General features: G+C 44.5%; 1 protein-coding gene across 4 annotated transcripts in view; it reads right to left on the bottom strand.

Annotated features, from left to right (window-relative positions):
• The window catches only part of Dip2a (disco interacting protein 2 homolog A), an 80,611-nt gene that overhangs the window by 55,027 nt on the left and 5,284 nt on the right, over nucleotides 1-20,300 (bottom strand). For 3 of the 4 annotated variants that reach the window (XM_041634736.1, XM_041634739.1, XM_041634737.1), the window contains exons 2-3: nucleotides 8,343-8,414; nucleotides 1,881-1,997 (exon numbers count right to left, since the gene is read on the bottom strand). In XM_041634736.1, the coding sequence (XP_041490670.1) occupies nucleotides 1,881-1,997; nucleotides 8,343-8,414 (189 nt within the window). The remainder of the gene's footprint in view (nucleotides 1-1,880; nucleotides 1,998-8,342; nucleotides 8,415-20,300) is intronic. The other variant, XM_041634738.1, reaches the window with a different exon arrangement.

The raw sequence follows: 20,300 nt of genomic DNA, 5'->3' as shown, positions 1-20,300 counted from the left end.
TGCACAGAAGAACAGTAGCGATAGATGTTTTACTACACTGGTTACAATAGTGTTTATTTTCCTTACCCCGAACAGAAGAAAATGATCTGCCTTCCCACTCGCCCCTGCACTTCAGCTTCTCTCTAGATGTTGCTTTTTTGAGGACTCAACTTTTGAACTTGATAAATATTTCCAGTTATAAGTTAAAAAATAAAAAGCTGTGGACCCCCAGAGGTTCACTGGCCAGCCATTCTAGCTAATCAGTAGGCTCACAAAACAAGAACACAAACAAACAAACAAATAAAAATCAAGTTGAAATGTTTTGAAAACGGCAGCCTGGAAATCAATGTCAGCTTGTCAGAATTGTGGTGAGGTCCCACTGAGGATGTTTCAATGATACGAAGCATAGGTAATAGTCAATTCATCTGCTTTTTTTTTTTAATATTAAGTGTATTGTGATTGAGGAAGATGGCCGACATCATCTCTGGTCTCCACATCATGCTCTTCTGAACATACATGCACAGGTCGGTCAACACACATGTAGAGCTCAGTTGGTAGAATGCTTACAACAGCAAGTATGAATCCCTGCGTTTCAACCCCAGTACCACATCACAGGGCATTTTGATACATGACCATGCTCTTAGTCCCCAAGATGGCAACGAAAGGATCAGGAGCTCAAGGCCATCTGTCGCTGCATAGTACGTTCCAGGCCAGTTTGGGCTCCGTGGGATTGAGAACTGATCTCAGAATAAAGGGGAAGAGGACAAGATGGCTCAGCAAGTAAAGGAATTTACGACCACCAATCCTGACAACCTAAGTTTGATCCCTAGAATCTACAAAGTGAAAGTAAAGCCAACTCCTGCAAGTTGTTATTTGACCTCCACGTGTGAACCGTGGCACACATGCATGCACACATTCACACACACACACACACACACACACACACACAAATAAACAAATAAGCAAAACGGTTTTTTAAAGTAAAATAAAATTTTAAAAAAACCAAACTTAAATATTTATAAAAAGCATTGCCAAATAGTGAGAAGACCTATTAAATAAAATTTAAGTTACACCAGTCATACAGCGACTTCCATATACACAGCCATCACTGAGTCGTCCCAGAGCTCCTGGTGGAGAAATAGATACAAACAGTACGCATGCTGTCCTGGTAGGCAGGAAAGAACTGGTTCTCTAGACACTAGAGAGACGCGTAATCAGTACAGGGCTTGCACAAGGACCCAAGTTTGACCCTCAGAACTCACTGTCTAAAAATACCTAGGTGCACTTGCAATCCCAATGCTAGCGAGGCAGAAATGAGAGGCACACTGGGCTCACTAGCCAGCTCAAACTCGAAGCTTAAAAATAAAAAAACGAGTAGATGGCACCTGCATGTATAAGTATGCATGCGCACCCACACATGCACACACAATTGTCGCAAGCAAGCAACCTCTAAGGCAATCAACATGTACAAAAAGAGAGAGATGAAAACAAACTATCTGAGCCAGGTGTAGTGGTGCACACCTTTGGTCCCAGCATTCGGGAGGTAGAAGCAGGCAGATCTCTGTGAGTCCGAGGTCAGCCTGGTCTACAGAGCAAGTTCAGGACAACCAGTGCTATTACACACATACATACAAAAACCCGTCTCTAAAAACTAATACTAGCTGTCCTAGAACTTGCTCTGTAGACCAGGATAGACCTCGAACTCCCTGTGATCTGCCTGCATCTGCCTCCTGAGTGCTAGGATTAAAGGTGTGTACCAACACGACTGGCTGAAACATAACTACTTCTTCGGTGGACATTCTAGCAAAGAAAACCCAACCCAAAGCCTCGGTAGCCAGAACAGAGTCCTGCCTTCAGTAACCCCACCTCCTACTCCCGCACTTCCAGGGCTACGAACCTACCTGACCGGAAGCGCTCATCCCTTGAGTTGGTAGCCCGAGACTTCTGTGGTTTAGGTGTAGCTGCAGCCATCAAGGGCCCAGGAAGTCTAGTCTCTGTTTGCAGACATGGGTCTACTCCTGAAACACAGTTTATACCTTGTGTGAACAATTTGCATTTCCAATTATAAAAACCCCATATAAAACAACGTGCATTTCTCTTATATGGCCATACAGTGTGTGCTGCACCCTTCCTGGCATGGCCCTTAAAGCACAGAAGAGCCTCTGGCTTGGGATTAAGGGCCATGAACACGGACCAGGGCAATGTCCACATCCAAGCTACCTTCTCCCCATATCACTAGACCTCGTCCAGCCTCTAGTTCATAATCATCATTATGACTGCACCCTCAGGGTGCCCTTGGCAACATGGCACCATCACTTCAAGTCTGACGTGAGTCACCGACCTCCGAGAGTGGTTCCTGCGTTTATAGCCCCTTCATAAATCTAAAACGGCCTGTGCTGTTTGTTACTCTTACAGTCCACAGCGTCATCACAGGTGGCCCTTAAATACGCAGAAAAAGCAGAGAGGTAGAGAATAAAACACCAAGAATGATACTGCACAACTCCAGTGCACAAACTGTCCAGAGGTAGCAAGCTGGTCTAGTCGGCAACACTTCTGTGGCTCTGCTTCCCTGGGACGGGCAGAGAGCACGTCACCTATTCACACGTCCTCAGCCAGCCCACGGCTCACAGTGATAGCATGCCGACCAGAGCCACCCAGGATACCAGTGAGAAATGGCGGGGTACAAATAGCATGGTCACTAAACAAAGTCTCTGCTACTATTCCAATCCAAATCTGCTAACATCTACAAATAGCACAGAGCAAAAACCTTTAGCTGAGACTCAGTAAGAATAAGTTTGATGTTGTAAGCCTTTGTTCGGAAAAGCCTTATAAGACTAGCCAGCGGAGATTCCAGTCTCACTGGCTCCTCCAGTCTTGACCACACCCCCAATACAAGCAGAGTCCATCCCGACTTCACCCTGGGTCAGTGTCCTTCACGGGAACAGAGTGACAGAAGTGGTAGTACCTGACTTCTAAGGCTGGTCACACGAAGCAACACAACTATCTACTTGACTCGGCTATGCCTGTGAATCCCGGCGTGCTGATTCCCACATGAAAAGCACCAGGTGAGAAAACAGGCGAGGGAGGGAGGTGAGGGGGCCTCCCAGCCCACCTGCTCATCGCTGGACTCTGGCAGTATCCACAAGCGCTAGCGTCTGAGCTGGCCCAGCTGCAGGTCTATGAGCACAACAGATCTGCGGTGCTGTCTAGTGTGGCTGGTTATACAGCCTGGAGAATGGGGAAAGGCTACTCCAGAAACAGACCTATGCTTAACTCTTCCAAATCTGAGCGTGCAGGTGCGCCCTACACACACACAGGCGCACGCACACGCGCACACACACACACACATGTGCACACACACGCACACACGCATGCACATATACAAATACATGACAATACTGAACAGTGGCCCTACTGGGCTAAAGAACTACTTTAGAGTTTCACTGAAGAACACTTAGTCCCAGGCATGACTACGAAGCAGTACACTGCACAGAGGTGTATATGTACGTTCCAAAACGTGGATGCCTTTATCCTTTCGATAGATAAAATATTCATCAAAGACAACAAAAACTGATCTAAATTACTGGATAAAGGTGAGGTTTTTTTGTTTGATTGATTTTTTTGTTTGTTTTTGATTTTTCAAGACAGGATTTCTCTGCGTAACAGCCTTGGCTGTTCTGAAATTCACTCTGTAGACCAGGCTGGTATCAAATTCACAGAGATCCACCTGCCTCTGCCTCCCAAGTGCTGGGATTAAAGGTGTGCATCACCATCACCTGGTTTACTTTGTTGTTATTGTTGTTTTGAGACAGAGACAGAATCTCATTGTGCATTCCTAACCAGTCTGGAACTTGCCATGTAAACCAGGCTGGTCTTGAATTCAGGGAACTCACCAAGGCCCACCTGCCTCTGCCTCCTAAGTAGTAGGACTAAAAGCCTTAGGCACCACACCAGCCTTAAGTTTGCTTTGTTTTAAATTATGTATATGTGGTGGTGGAGGGGTTTGAGTGCAGTGCCTATGGAGGCCAGAGAGGGCGTCAGATCCCCTGGAGCTGCGGTTACAGGTGGTTCTGGAGCAGAGCTCTCATCCTCAGGAACAGCAGGGCATGCTCTCCTCTGCTGAGCCGTCTCTCTCTCTCTCCAGCCCTCACACGGTACACATTTAATTTTAGCAGGTATCGAGAGATAACTTTCCGGTAAGGCTGCAGGGATTCACACTCCTACAAGCAACATGTGGAAGTGCTACATCCTCACACATTGCTCAGCGCTGAGTTTAGAGAGAGCTTAAGGATTCTTCCAACCCAAGAGGAGAGTTCACTTTATGCATTTCCATATCCACTAGTAAAGTTGGACATGATTTAGTGTTTATTACCCACTTATATTTCCTGTTCTTTGAATTTCTTTCTTCCACATAGAAATTTATGTTCTTTCATATGTCTGGATATTGGTTATTTCTTCTAAATATATATTATATGTATAATATATATTCACGCACACACACACACACACACACGCACACATATATATGGTTTTTTTTTTTTTCGAGACAGGGTTTTTCTCTGTAGCCTTGGCTGTCCTGCAACTAGCTTTGTAGATCAGGCTGGCCTCAAACTCACAGAGTTCTGCCTGCCTCCGACTCCCGAGTGCTGGGACAAAAGGCATACGCTACCACGCCAGGCCCAAATATATTTTATGATCCCAATGTAGGTTCTCTATTTTTCTTGCTAAGCACATTAGTAAGTATTTTACAATGTATTTTCATTTTAAATGAATTTTTTACATTTCAAAATAGAACTATTGAAAAATGAAAGCTGAGCCAGACATGGTGGCACATGCTTTTAATCCTAGCACTTGGGAGGCAGAGGCAAACCGATCTCTGAATGTAAGGCCAGCCTGGTCTACAAAGCAAGTTCCAGGACAAACAGGGCTGTTACACAGAAAAAAACCTATCTCAAAAATAAAGCAAAAACAGAAAGAAAAATAAAAGCTACTTATTATCACATATTCTCTCGTTATAATAGCAATAAAACCCAAAACTCTTACCATTACCACAGCTAACTAAGCAGCCTTCTAAGCACACAGCGATGTCCTGCACACAGAGATCACTGCCTTTATTCTCTAGCATTTACCCAGCTTTGCCCCCACACCTCCTGATATCAATGTGACCAACAAAACTACGTGGTGTGAGGAAAACCAGCACGCTCTACACCTTGGCCAGGACTGGGAACAGCTAAGACATGCTTAATGGTTGGTTGTGATTTTTGGAAAAATAGGCTTTAAGAAGTTTTAACAGTTTCTATTAATGCCAATTTTAGTGTGGCTTTTTATTTGTTTGTTTGTTTTTTGAGACAGGTTCTCTCTATTATGTAGCTGTGGCTAGCTTTTAACTCACTATGTATACCAGGCTGTCCTCGAACTCACAAAGCTCTACCTCCCAAATGCTGGGAATAAAGGTGTGCACCACCACACCACCAATTTACAGTTTTTGCTTTGAATGAGCAAATACCAATCTTTAACACTCTTTTTCTGTTATTTATAAGTATACTAGTACTTATAGTACTTATAGGTAGCAGAAAGCACGTGCAATTTGAGAAGCATTACAGAGGGGAAAATGCAGTCACTGCACAGGTTAAAGCATGGGGGTGGAGATGGCTCAGTGCTCACCAGTCCTCGCTGTTCTTACGGAGGACTGGAGTTCAGTTTCCAGAACCCATCTGACATCTCACAAGCACCTCTACTCCAGTTCTAAGTTAGAACTTCTGGTCTCCAGGGCAAGTATGTGGTGCACAGGCACACACAATACATAAGCAAAACACACTCATAAAAAAGAAATCTTTTGAAGAAGCAGCAACAGTATTATTATTATTATTATTATTATTTAAGCATGGACTAACAAGAAGGACCAGCAAGTAAAGGTGCTAACTGTACCATGCTAACAAGCTGAATTTGATCATCAGAACCCATATAAAAAAGTCGGATGTGGTAGCACACATCAGTGATCCCAGCACGTCTATGGATAGACAGGAAGTAAAAATAAGAGAGTCATCTAGAAGGTCACTGGCTAGCTACAGGAGTTCACAGCACAGCAGGAAAGCGAGACCTGCTTCAACAAATGAAAGGAGAGAAGCAACTTCCAAGAGTTATCCTCTAACTAGCACATACATACTATACTTGGGCACACTCAGAGTTCTCTCTCTCTCTCTCATTTAAAAAAAGAAAAAGAAGTACAGCTTTCAGGTAGCTGAAGATCACATATGGCCTACCCAATCCAATCTCACCTCTACCAGGAAATGGTGTCCTAGAAATCAATTTCCATTCTGTATAAATCTGTTTCCTTTTCCTTCTTTAACAACTTTCATAAGGGTCCCTGGTATGGCTTTTCACAGCTTACTTATTTATATTATCATTGCTACTTTTTTAGTCAGGATCTCATTGGACAGCCCTGGCTAGCCTATAACTCAGTATGTAGACTAGACTGGCCTTAAATTCACAGTGGTCCACCTGCCTCTGCCTCCCCAGTGTCTGATGTGTTTTTAAAGCTCATGCTGGCCACACTGCTCTGTGATGCCCTTCCAAACCATCATCTCACTGAGGCTCATCACTGATGCTGTCTAGATGCTGTGGCATTCCATGGTCTCGGTGCTGTTGAGCAGGACTGGAGATCTTGGAGTTGAGGGTCACGATGGACATCCTGTGTACCTAGTGGAGAACTGTGGCACCATGTGACACAGACTCCAATGTGGAATGTCAGGCTCTGGTTTTAATCTGCGCTTCTCTGATTATCCGAGAGGTTAGAATTCATGATTACCGTTTACTGGCTATTTCATTCTATGAAATGCCTATTTAAGTCTTTGCCCATTTTTCTCATCACTCTAGGAAATTTGGGCTCCTGGTGGCACAGGCTAGACTCCTCATGCTCAGTTGTCCCCGTGCCTCTTGCTATCCCCCTAGCCATGCAGATGGACAGCATGTCTTCTGCTGCAGAAAGAGCCACTAGGCCGCCTGTACATCCTGGGGCCATTCTTAAACCACGACGTCATAACCATCCTCTTACAGTCTGTAGTTTGACTTTTCAATCTCTCTGTGGTATCTTTTGATTAAAAAAGGAGGAGGAGGAGGAGGAGGAGGAGAAGCCATGAAGTTTAAAGTGTCCCAACTTATAAATCTTTTCTTTTATGGCTATTGTTGTACTAGTCACATCTCTGGCAATTTAAGAAACCCTTCCTATTTTGAGATGGCAACACCTCCCTGTAAGATCTCCCAAGGACGCTACAGTTTCTGCCTCTCACACTTGGGCCTAACAAACCTGAAGTTAACTTTGGTGTCTGGTTTTATATATTTTACATAGGTACAGGCAGCTATGGCAGCACCCTAGTCACGTGCCATCTCTCCCAAACCAAGACCATGTGTAATATGTGTGCATCTGAGCTGGCCTTCCTGTGCCACCTGTCCTTGCAAAGTGACCTGTTCTCGGTGATGACAGCCTTATAATAACTGAGTAACTCGCCAGACAAATTCTCCCATCACGTTTTTGGATCTCCTGATCTTTTGTACTCAAGACATTGTGAAATTCCATTAAAAAATATTCAAAATAGCAGCTGGGCATGATGGTGCATGCCTTAATCCCAGCACTTGAGAGGCAAAGGTAGGCAAATCTCTGTATTCAAGGCAAGCCTGGTCTACAAAGCGAGTTCTAGAACAGCCAGGACTGCTACATAGAGAAACCCTGTCTCAAAAAAACAACCAAACAAACAGAAAAACAAAACAAAATCAAAATAATGAATATATCAAATCTATAAATTAATGTGCAAAGAATTAGAAAATATACACTATGTGTCCTTGTCTAGTAAGGAAATATATCAGGCACACTCTATGACCACAAAAATAGAATAAGCTGCCAGATGGTGGTGCACACCTTTAATTCCACCACTTGGGAGGCAGAGGCAGGAGGATCTCTGTGAGTTTGAAGCCTGCCTGGTTTACAAAGTGAGTTCCAGGTCAGTCAGAGCTGTTGCACAGAGAAACCCTGTCTCGAAAAACCATAAAACAAAAAGTCCTGTTTGGTAGTGAGATTGGTATCAAGCCAAAGTTGTAAATTATAATCTACATCCCTTATTTTATCATCTAATAACAGACATATTATTCAGCCCTTAATAAAATATAAAATGTATATCAATTTTTAAAATACAAAATTAGTCCTTATTTATTATTATTAGTTTGCAGTGTTAGGAATCATCCCCAAGATCACATTAGGCAAGTGTTCTACCGGTAAGCCACACCCCCAGGCCATTAAATCAGCTTTTATATCATGTTTTCTAGGACAGTGTATTTGTCACTAAAACAAAAGAAAGTGCTGGCCTTACCTTGAATGAGGGGACTGTAACGAGCCAGCAGCTTCGCCCTTTTCTTTTCATATCCTTTCTGAGTGATGTCACCTAAAACAGCCATGGGAAAAGAGAATGTCATTACTCATACAGTTCCAAAGAGATTTGTGTGTACGTGTGAGGGTGCACATGTGTGTATACATGGAGGCCAGAGGTCAACCTTAGCACCCCTAACTACTCACCCTCTGTTTGGAGACACAGTAGGCTGGAGCTAACCAAGAAGGCTAGGCTGGTTGACTGCCCAGTGAGCCGCAGGGACCCCAGGGACTATTCTTTCTCCTCTCTGCCTCTCCAGCACTGAATTTTAGGCATGTTCCACAGCTATCTTTTTAATGTATGTTCTAGGGATCAAACTCAGTAACTCGTGCTTGTGCAGCCAGCATTTTACCAATTAAACCATCTCTCTAGCCAGTTCTAAGATTTTTAATTAAAAGAGACAGCTCAGTGAGTAAAATTCTGAACAATGACAAGAACCTGAATTTGGATCCCCAGAGCCCACCAAAAGCTTGATGTTGTAGCAGATAACTTCAACCCAGCATTCCTATGATGCAGTGGGAATCAGAGAGAGCATAGTACCTGGTTCTTACACAAAACTACGCGTGCTAACAGGGAATCTTCATTATTTTTATGAAGATTTTAGACCAGAAATGTATAGTGCAACAATCCTGATTACTAAATCATAGTTCAAATGTTAATACAGTTTTAACTATTACCACTTTGGGGGGTTTTCTAGTGTTTTCTAAGCCCTCCTCCTTCATCTTCCACTTCCTTCCAGACAAAAAGGTAGAAGGATGCTGAGTATCTAAAAAACACAGCTGCTGAGTGCCCAGCCAAGTATTTCCTTGAGCAGAATTCATCGTGACTAGGGTGTGTCAGAATAGAAACAGACACCTTGGAGTGGCAGACATTTCCATTAAGGCTCACTAAAGTTCTAGGCGTACAGTAATATATTCTCCTGTACAAGGGAGGCCTATGCCAGGGAAGGTCAGTCCTGTGAGACAGACAGGCAGTCGCTAGAGTACAAGCTGGGCCACCACAAAGCCCTTCCCACTAGCCAGTCCCTCATCTACAGCCTATTGAAGAGCAGCCTGGGCAATCAGGCAGTCGGATATCTGGAGATGTCACTGTCCTGAGGTTCTGCCCCACCCTCACAAGCAGCTTGTTCTGTGGCCCTGTGTGCACAGTAGACTATCCCCTGCCGGGTATGTGTGTGCACACACATGTGCATGTGTATTTCTTTGTGCTTATATATTTTCACTTGACCTTGAGCTGGCATTATTCCACAAATAAATCTTTCTCCTGTTGCTGTTGTTTTTTTCCCTAAGTGCTCCATTTTTAACACCAACCCATCCTCAATGGGTGAGCAAATCTGATTCACTGCTCTGACCCGAGGATACTTGGAGAGCCACCATCCTCACCTGATGGGTGCATCAGTGGACGACATTGGGCCTTGAACACACCCATAGTATCTTCTAGAAGGGTATCATCATCTTACTGGCTACTCAAACCCCAATTCCCATGACCAACATCACTACAGCACACATAGGGTCATGGGGATTAGTCTCACTAGGTTCAAGATAATACTTCATGATTTAAATTATTAAAATTTTAATTTATGCTGGGTGGTGGTGGTGCATGTCTTTAATCCCAGCACTCAGGAGGCAGAAGCAGGTGGATCTCTGTGAGTTCGAGACCAGCCTGGTCTACAAGAGCTAGTTCCAGGACAGGCTCTAAAGCTACAAAGAAACCCTGTCCCGACCCCTCCCCCCCCAAAATTCAACTTATGTACAATGTTAAAGCATAAATATTTTAAACATATATTAAAACTATATTTACTCTAGAATATATTCAAATGTGACTAAATCAAAAATTAAAAAACTAAGACAGGGTTTCACTATGCAGCCATGGATCTCCCTATGGAGATGAGGCTGGCCTTGAACCATGCGCCTCTGCCTCCTGAACATTGGATTAAAGGCATATATCACCATACCAGCTATAGTTCTGTCTTAAAAGAAGGTTACAATGGTGAGAGTACCAAAGGGCACAGAGATTAAACATGTCAGGTGCCTACTTGATGCTCACCATAAGATAAAAGCAATCTTATTTTGTCACCTGACACAGAACCAGTCACAGATGCTCACATCACAGTGAGGATACATCCCATGAACCCACAGAAGCTCACATCACAGTGAGGATACATCCCATGAACCCACAGAAGCTCACATCACAGTGAGGATACATCCCATGAAACCACAGAAGCTCACATCACAGTGAGGATACATCCCATGAACCCACAGAAGCTCACATCACAGTGAGGATACATCCCATGAACCCACAAATGCTCACATCACAGTGAGGATACATCCCATGAACCCACTCGAAGTTAGACGAAACCTTACTCAAAAATTAATTTAACACAGAGACTTCCAAGTATTGCACCTCAGCCTGGGCTTCAAGCACAGTGGCTCTCAGCAGGCTGCTGTAAAAGAGTGTCACAAATGGAAAAAGACCAAGCGGCAAAAGGTCTGGTTGCTACTGGGTACGGGTCACTTTCAAACCAACATGCAGCTGAAACATGCTAAGTCAGACCACTACGTCCATGATCACCTGTGTTCTGTTTTCCCGTGTGGCCTACTGCCCTCATTTTCACATGCCCACCACGACTGACATCGGGGTACAGCCACAAAGAGCAGATAGGGTCTGAATGGACTAGAATGGAATCCTGGCACAAAGCTGGCTCCCCGGAGAAGAGGGGACTCTGTACAAGTTTTCTAAACCCAAGTTCAATTCTCTTTCACAGAGAACAATAACACACAAACAAAGGCAAACAACAGAGCCTTGTTCCCCAACCACTGCGCAAAACTGGCGCGGCCCTGATAGGAGGCAGATAGCACTGTTTATGCCGGAACATCCAGGCATCTGTGGGCTCTGGAGAGAATCCCAGCCTACCACTGGGCTGTTCTCTGGTGGTCACAGGGCAGGCAGCTGCTCTTCCAGGCTTCCAGGTAGGGACAACATGAAACTTCAGCAGGCCGCCACTGCTTTAGAAACAGACTTGAGATCCCAAAGCCCAGTAAGGCACTAACTCATCAACGTGTTTCGAAAAAGTCGTTACCAGAAGCACTGAATGACTCTACAAAGGCAGGTAGTAAATGCTGTGGTGATAGCAAATAACTGGACGACCAGAAAAAGACATCAATATCCTGTCACGTATCTTTGCTACAGAATCTGTTGGCTATGTAAAACATCCTGGTACTTGCCATACTGAGGATGGATATCACGGATCCATCACCTCCAATCAAGAAAAAGAGAAAGCTGAACAACAACATAAAATGATCCTTCTCTGAAAAAAGTAAGCATATGTGTGTTTACATATACATGTGTATATATATACACACACACATATATATTATAGAATCCTACCTATTCTGTGTGGCTGTGCCACAGCGTGTGCATGGGACCAATGTCCACCATGTTGGGCATATGAAAACAGTGGCAGCTGGTTACATATGAAGACAGATGATCACTGACATGATATATATATACACACATATACATGCACGTCAATGCGAATTATGTGCCATGGGCAGAGACTATTGCAGGGAGGAACAACACAGCATTAATCCTGCCTATCTGGCTGCAGACAGGGTGTGAGACAGGTTTCTATTTTTATTTCATATACTTCTACACCTCTGTAATTTTTAGCATATAACCATGTGCCCTTTTGTATGGAGGAATGTATGGCAGATGATTTGGCAATGCTTTGGTTACACAAGAACTTACTGAAGAAAACTAGGTAAATTCTATGTATCATTTCTGAAACTTCTTGTGAACCTATTTTTTCTCAAAATAAAAAGTTAAAAAATATTTGTGGAAAACTGTATAGAATTAGTATTATTTCTTTTTAAAATTTACTTTGATCTTATATGTACGAATGCTTGCCTGCATGTATGTATGTGAGCCATGTGTGTGCTCGATGCATTCAGAAGCCAGATTAGGGCATTGTATCCCCTGGAACTAGTTAAGGGCGTTCGTGAGGACCATGTGAGTGCTGGGAATCAAACCCAGATCTTCTGCAACAGCAGCCAGCAAGTGTGCGTAACCACTGCACCAGCCGTTCAGTCCCACATTTCTTCTTTCTTTTTAAAAATATGCTTGCTGACACCTGCCAGCAGTACCTTATAGTATAGAAGACTTAGGTTTCAGGAGACATTTACATTATAAATGTGACTTCTTCAATAACTATGGGACTAGTTATCACTTCACTGAGTCTGAGCAGTCATTGTTTATCAGAAATTGATTCATTTTATCAAAAGCTATTGAACATGCAGAGCTCTTTAACATAAAGAACCCCTTTACACTTGGGTCCACAGCAACACTGCCACTTCCATCCCTGATTGGTAATTGGTGTCTTGGTATATACACCGTATAAAATGACTCAGCAATAAAAAGGAATGGATTACAGACAGCTTAAAACTACATGTATATGTATATGGATGGATGGATGGATGGATGGATGGATAGATGGATGGATATGGATGAATCTCTAAGATATTATAACAAATAAATCATTTTCAGAAAGGCGTATCTTCGTGACACTAAATGACAAGGAGAGAGAAGACATCCACAGCTGCAGGTTCTTTGGGCTGGGGGCTGGGACTGTAAAAGGGTGGCCGAGGGCTAGTTCCAAATACAAGGGTCGAAAGTCGTAGAACCCAGAAGGAGAATCCACCTTTCTGCGCAGCTGCGGTATGGACAGAGGGTCAATACTGAAACGTGAAGACTGGGCATGCTTCCAGAGCTCTTGCAGGTCTAGCTCATCCATTTCTGATGAAAAGACTTTGTACATGTTAAGTTTAATAAGCATCTTCTTTTATCTCAAAGTTTTTAAAGACATGGAAAATGTATTCACCAAATGAATATTCACACAGGGGATTCCACTTATGGTAACGGCAGAATTATTGGGCCCTTAAAAAAAAAGGCTTCCTCATTGAAACAACTAGGAAGACTTCATTTTAATTTTTTTTTTAATCTGAAGAATAAAACTAGAAAAGAAGTAAAGAATCAGAGGCTAATTTCCTGCTGCGAGAGTCTGCCAAAAAAAAAAAAAGTCAAAAGCAGGTCACTGGGCTAGGCTGAGCTGTAACAGATACACACAGAGCTCCAAGCTCACCAAAGAAAAGGAGCCCTGGGAAGTACACAGAAAAAGAGGATCCAAGTCAGCAAAATGGTTCAGTGGGTGAAGCCTGGTGACTTGAATCCGATCCCTGGAGTTTACATGGTGGATGAAGAAAACAAAGCTCTACAAGGTATCCCCTGACCTCCGCATGCACACACTCCAGGGCACGCATGCACATGCACACACACGGATGGCACGCATGCACATGCACACACACGGAGAGACAGACAGACAGACAGACAAGACAGACAGAAACGGTCTGGTGCTCACTTTAGCCAACTTTATCCATGAGCAGATAATGAGATCTTGGCTTGCCTGTGCCCACCCACATGCCAAGGCAAAAGTGAACCTGCTATGGAGAGAACATGACATTAACTAGAAGCAAAAATTCACACCACAGATACAAAGTCTAGCATTTGAATAGAAATGACTAGGCAGATACAGCAGGATGAAACGACAGCTAAAATCCATGGAATTCAAAAATAACCATGATCACTATGTTTTATGAATAAATTAAAAAGCATGATTATGAATGTAAATACCTAAACCCGGAGCTAAAAGATGCCATCTTAAATCCAAGAATGAATTTAATGATACAGGCAAACCATAAATTAAAGATGATCAAGGAAACATACAGATACGCCATCAAAACTGCAAAGATGGATGATGCCTTTAGTAGCAGCTATTTGAGAAGCTTCAGCAAGAGGATCATGAGTTCAAAGTCTGCCTAAGCTACACAGTGAGTTCAAGGCTAACCTAGGCAACTTAGGGAGACTATCTCAGGGGAAAATTAAAAAGAGCTGGAGTTACAACTCAATGGCAGAGTTCATACCTGTAGAGGTCCTAGGTTAAATCCTACACCACCAGCAAAACAACCAAAGATCTACGTGGCTCTCTGGAGTCAATCTAAGTAATTCTATTAAAGCTGTTGGGGGCGGTTCCCATGAAAACTGACAAGTTGGCTCTAAACCGCTATGTGGAAACACAAAGGGCCGAAGTTAGTTGTATCAAGCTTAAAGATCAAAGCAGAATAAAAGGACAGATTTAATGCTCTGAATACAGACTTACTGTGCTACAGAAGAGATTAGAGTAGCTACTAAAACAGACAAGCGGGAGACAAGGGCCAGAGTCATCCCGGCAATGGGAAACATCGTCACTTCCATGAGTGTCCAGTGACTGAAGAGCCATGTTGGAGCAGAAATGAAATTCTTCCATACCATACACAGAATTAATTTCCATTCACACTGAAGTGTGAAAGGTAAGATCAGAGCTTCTAAATAAAAAATAAAATAAAATAAAAAAATAAAAATAAATAATAATAATAATAAACCCACACAGGAGTTACCCTCACAGCCAGGAGCAGGGAAAGAACTCCAAACCTGGACACAAAGGACACTACTCACACTGGAAAAGATAAAACACGTTAGCCCTCTAATATAGTGAATAATCTCAGCGGTGGAAAGATACAACCATGGGAAGTCTTTCTCCTCTCTGAAATGTCGCGGCGGGAGGGGACTAGATGAGCTTCCTGTGACTACTGTAACAAATCACCATGAACTTGGAGACAGACAACAGAAGAAAAGTATTTTCATCTCATGGCTCTAGATGTTTGGGCTCCAAAATTAGTTCTAATGAGCCAAAAGCAGGTGGCAGAAGGACCTCCCTCCCTCTGAAGGCTCTGGGAGAAGTCTTGCTTTGGCTCCTCCATCTGCAGGATGCTGACATTCTCTGGCTTGTGCCTGCATCACGGCAACCTAGCCAGACACTTAAATGGCCTTCCCCAACCTTTGTGTGTGTCTAACCTTCCCTCTGCCTCTTTCTTCCAAAGGCACTCGTAATGGGATGTAGGACCCAACACGAACCCTGCATAACTCAAGTCAGGACTCTTAGCTACATCCACAAAGTTACTGGTTGCAGGTTCCAGGGTTTAGGAACTAATAACTGGACCCAGGAATAGGTCCTAAGTATACTAACGTGAGCACCCAATGACACAGATTCAGATGTAAGCGTGGACATACAGATGTAGACACAGCTGGAGTCTTAGTTCCCCTGCATCTTAGAAAGGGTACACAGCCTTCCCTGGCATGCCTCGGGCAAGCTTCCCTAAACTAATGCTACCACATCCACTCTACCAAACTCTGCAAAATCATATCTTTAAAAGAGATTTCTTTTTATGTTATGTGTATGAGTGTTTTGCCTGCATGTATGTAAGAGCACTGTTTTATGTTCTGGGTTCCCAGAGGCCAGAAGAGGGCACAGGATCCCCTGGAACTGAAGTTACTGATAGTTGTAAGCAGTCATTAAGCTTACAACTTACAAGTCAGTCAGCTGGGTACTGAACCTGGATTTTCTGCCAACACAGCAAGTGCTCTTAACCTCTGAGCTATCTCCCTACCTAAATTCTTACTTTTAAACATTTATTGATTTGATACATGTGTATATGACAAGCACATGTAGGCCAATTCTCTGACCTTTCCTTCCTCATGTGAACTCAAGACATCTGGTGGCAAGCACCTCTACCCAAGGAACTACCTTGCTGACCCCCGACCAATTCTTATTAATGGTTTATACCAGCTTCACATTTCTAGATACATATTTATAGATACATCAACCTATAAAGTAAAAGTGAGGCTTTGAGAAAAACCCAGGGTGCCATAGTTCTTCTCCCTCCAGCGATGTGTCCACAGCTGATGCCTCTACTTCATACCAACAGCTGCCACCCGGGGCCTGGCCCATGATAGTAAGTCCAGTCCCCTCTCTTCCTGGGCTCTTCTGTGTCAGTGTGTCTATGCTGCTAGGTGCTCTCTCTAGCCTACTGAGTGGACTGTGGAAAAATGCTGGGGCCAGGTCAGCAGACCGCGCATCTTCTGTTTGTTTCAGAATGCCCTCAGGAAGCTAATGTTGTAGGATGCAGCTCTAAGTCCCAGCTACACTGCGGGATGATGCGCTGCCCTGATGAGAGGAGGATTCACAATAACATATGGCCACTGCTCACTGAGGACACACTACAGGAATGGGGCGCCAGGCAAGAGGCACAAGGGTGATGCTGGTCCCTCACGCTGTTTCCATGGGGATGCGTCTTCTGGCAAAGGCTCCTCACCCCAGTAGATCAGCACCCTACCCCTAAATCTCTTCAAATCTCTAAGACCTAGGTGCATCTTCCCTCTCTTGGCAGAAATGAACTTTGATCTTCAGGATAAAAGGTAGCCTAAAAGCCAACAGAAGCCCTCAGAGTGCACAGCCGGATCCATACTCCACCACCCGGGCAGAGGGCCTGGCCTGGACAGACAACAGGGTTTTCCCCTAAGAGAGAGGCCCCTGAATAAGACACTCCTTCCTCTCTGTCAGCAAGGACCTGAGGTGAGAAACCTAGGCCATCTCCAGGCCTGGCCAACACCACCAGAACAGTACGGAAACTCTCCTCCGAGTCCAAGTGCTGCTGTGTGGGGAAGATAAACATGGGTGCTCCTAAAGAAAGGGGAGAGAAGAGGGTGCTACAATCACACAGGAAGACTCAGCAAGCTGAATGAGAGTGAGACGGTCCCTCAGTTCTGCTAGTCGCTCTCAGCTCAAAGATTTGTAACCAGCATGCGAGAGCCGGTCCACGTACAAACACCTTCAAGACCACCAACCGCAAGTGACATATCACGAGGGTGGCAAACTGGCACGTTACACGCAAGGGCATTCAACTAACATACACAGGATACAGTAACAGGCACACTCTCAGAACACCCAAACCACCAAGCTGCCTAGGTGTATCAGCCTTAGTCTAGCCCCAATTCAGCTGCCAGCCTCTTCCCGCTTGGCCAGTCTCATCACAGGAATGGGGTTTCTCCTACACAAGCACTTACTAGAGAATAACCATCCTCTGCTGCTCTCCTCCTCTTCAAGGAAACACCAGTCCCGAGGAGGTTACCTGTGCTCCATGAACATGGTTCTCCGATGGAAGAGACCCTCACCGGCACAAGGACTCCCCATCTGCAGAGTCCTAAACAACCTCCAGCCCCCCGAGATTTCTCCTTTGGTTTAAATGTCACTCCTTAAATGCCTTTCTTGTTGAGCCCCAAGGACACTCAGGTCTGCTGATCCTGAACAGATGCAGTCACCCTCACCCACCTGTTCTGCATTGTCTATACAACCCTTAACATGACCTAAACCCCCGTCCCATCTCCTGAACATTACGGTCCCTCAGACAGCACATCCACGTCAGGGCCAACCCCTCAGCACACAGTGCAGGGCAACAATGAACGAAACACCCATCTGTGGCCCAAACCTCTCCTTAGAACTCAGACTGGAACTCTGTAATTCACGATTCCCCAGGGTTCTGTTCAGACAGGTTCTTTCTTGAAACGCTCACATCTTCCAGTGCCTTTTCCCCTCAAGTTCTGCCATCTGTGACTCTACCTACAGGCCTAGGTCTTCAGCCTTCATTTCTCACCACCCACTCTGCACCCCCAACTCCACCCTCGGCAGTCACGGAAAGCCCGAATATCCCCGCTTCCTCTCAGCCACGACCCAATCAGAGCAGCCATTCTCATCTGGAAACACCGCTTCCCAGCTGGTTTTTCTTGTTTTTCTTCTGCAAATGAAGCCAGGTGTGGTAGCACACACCTTTAATCCCAGAGGCAGAGACAGGTCAGTCTCTCTGAATTGGAGGCCAGTCTGTTCTAGATAATGAATTTCAGGTCAGTCAGAGCTACATAATGAGACCTTGTCTAAAAAAAAAAAAAAAAAAAGGAGGAGGAGGAGAAGAGGAAAAAGAGAAGTTAATATATGGAATACTGGTGGATGTCACTGTTCAACAATTGCCACTGGTTTTTAGACAAAACTTCTCTTTTTAATTTTTCTTTATTTTTGAAGATCATACATGTATACAATGAAGTATAATCACACTACCCCCATTCCCCACTCCAATTTCATTTTTTTAATAGCCCACTGAGTCCAGTTGCTGTTGCCTTTGTGTGCACTGGTGAGGTGTCACCAGCGGGATCACAGGGCTCCTATCAGTATACATCTTCAAAAAGAATGCTGCTCTTCCCCACAAACTGCCGCTGCCCACAGCTCTGCAGTAGGGAGTGTGGCCTAGACATCACCCACCCCGTCTATGCCAGAATTTTGACCGGCAGGGCTTGCACATTTCATGAGTGCAACAACAGCCCATGTCCAAAGCACAGCCCTGCAAAGCCCCCCTCCCCGGCTTTTGGTGCCTAAATTCTTTCTGCCTCTCCAAGCCTTATGAGAGATGATGGATGGAGCAGGGGTCGTGATGCAGAGGCCCTATTTAGTGCTGAGCAACTCGGTCTTTTATTCTCAGTACCCATCTCTCCACTGACTGCCACCCGCTACAAAAAGAAGCCTCTCTGGCCAGCTAAGAACAGGGGATCTATGGCTATCAACATAAATACTGAGAGGACTCTTAAGAGTATGACCACTTAGCAAATTAACTATAGCAGGTCGGTTCTGCCCTAGGACCTGTGACCTCCTCAGCCATGGGCTTTTGATGGGGATTACAGTACCAAGCAGGAAACTCCCTCCTGTGGCGTACCCTCCAAAGCCAGTCATGACGCTACCACACCAACGGACACACCCTGACTGGCCAGTTGGTGTTGTGAGGCCAAGCACTGGTAAGACCATTGGTGTCTTTTTCCCTCAGCAGGCTGCACAGGACCTTCCGGAACTATGAAGGTAGCCAGTAGGGAGAAAGGTCCCTGGTCAGTTTGAAATCGATTTCTCTATGTCCTACACATAGTAGCGTCTTCAGCAATGTGTTTTTACCACGTAATTACAACGGGCAACCCAGGACAATGGAAATAACTGGTGTCATTTTGGAGACCTCTGGGACATTTTTTGATCAATAACTAGTAGGAAGGTAACCCATGCCTTCCACCATGATTTTCATTTAATAATCCATATATTTTGGGAGTAATGCTGTCCACACATGAGGTGAAATTCTATTCAAACTGTCTTTGAGAGCTGCGTTTTCAGATGAGCTTACTAAGGGCTTCCCATACATCACTAGTCCTGGTTAACCCACCCGCAACTGCTTCTCTCCTTCATGTGCCCACCCTGATTTCCAGCTCATCTCTTAGCCTCCAGTATTCCCTCCTCTTTGATTGCGTGTATTCTACCAGATTTCCAATTGGATTGTTAGACCGTAGGCTAACAATACACACTGCCTCTGGGTTAACCCTCCCTGCTGCTCTCTGGTTTCCCCCATATCCCACACCCATCCTGGCTTAAGCGGCCTCCTCTTTCGCTTCATGTTATCTTAGCTGTGCTTTATGAGGTACCATTTGCTGACTGTTGGTCTTACTTTCTGGGTTACTGGAGGAACCCAGTAGCTTTTGCTCAGAGACCCCATGCCTATAAGTTGAAGTGTACTCCCTATTTCCCCCCAACAATCTCACAGTATCATATTCTTAAAATTTTATTTGTATTTTATGTAATTGGTGTTTTGCCTGAATCTATGTCTGTGTGAGGGTGTTGGATCCCCTGGAACAGGAGTTACAGACGGTTCTGAGCTGCCATGTGGGTGCTGGGAACTGAACCTGTGTCCTCTGGCAGAGCAAGTGCTCCTAACCCCTGAGCCATCTCTCCAGCCCAGACAGTTGAGGTCCTTGATCAATTTGGAGTTCCGTTTGGGGCCGGATAAGGATCTAGTTTCATTTCGGTGCATTTTGAAACCCAGATTTCCCATAGTACTCTTTTCATTCAGGGTTGCTTTGGCGATCTTTGTTCTTTTATGCCTTCATGTTAAG

The sequence above is a fragment of the Microtus oregoni genome, unplaced genomic scaffold (assembly GCF_018167655.1).
Source record: "Microtus oregoni isolate MIOR12 unplaced genomic scaffold, Mior012 000046F_ref0000063, whole genome shotgun sequence".
Classification (NCBI taxonomy): domain Eukaryota; kingdom Metazoa; phylum Chordata; class Mammalia; order Rodentia; family Cricetidae; genus Microtus; species Microtus oregoni.
Note: the sequence above shows the minus strand (reverse complement) of the source record. Positions and strands in the feature narration are given on the sequence as shown.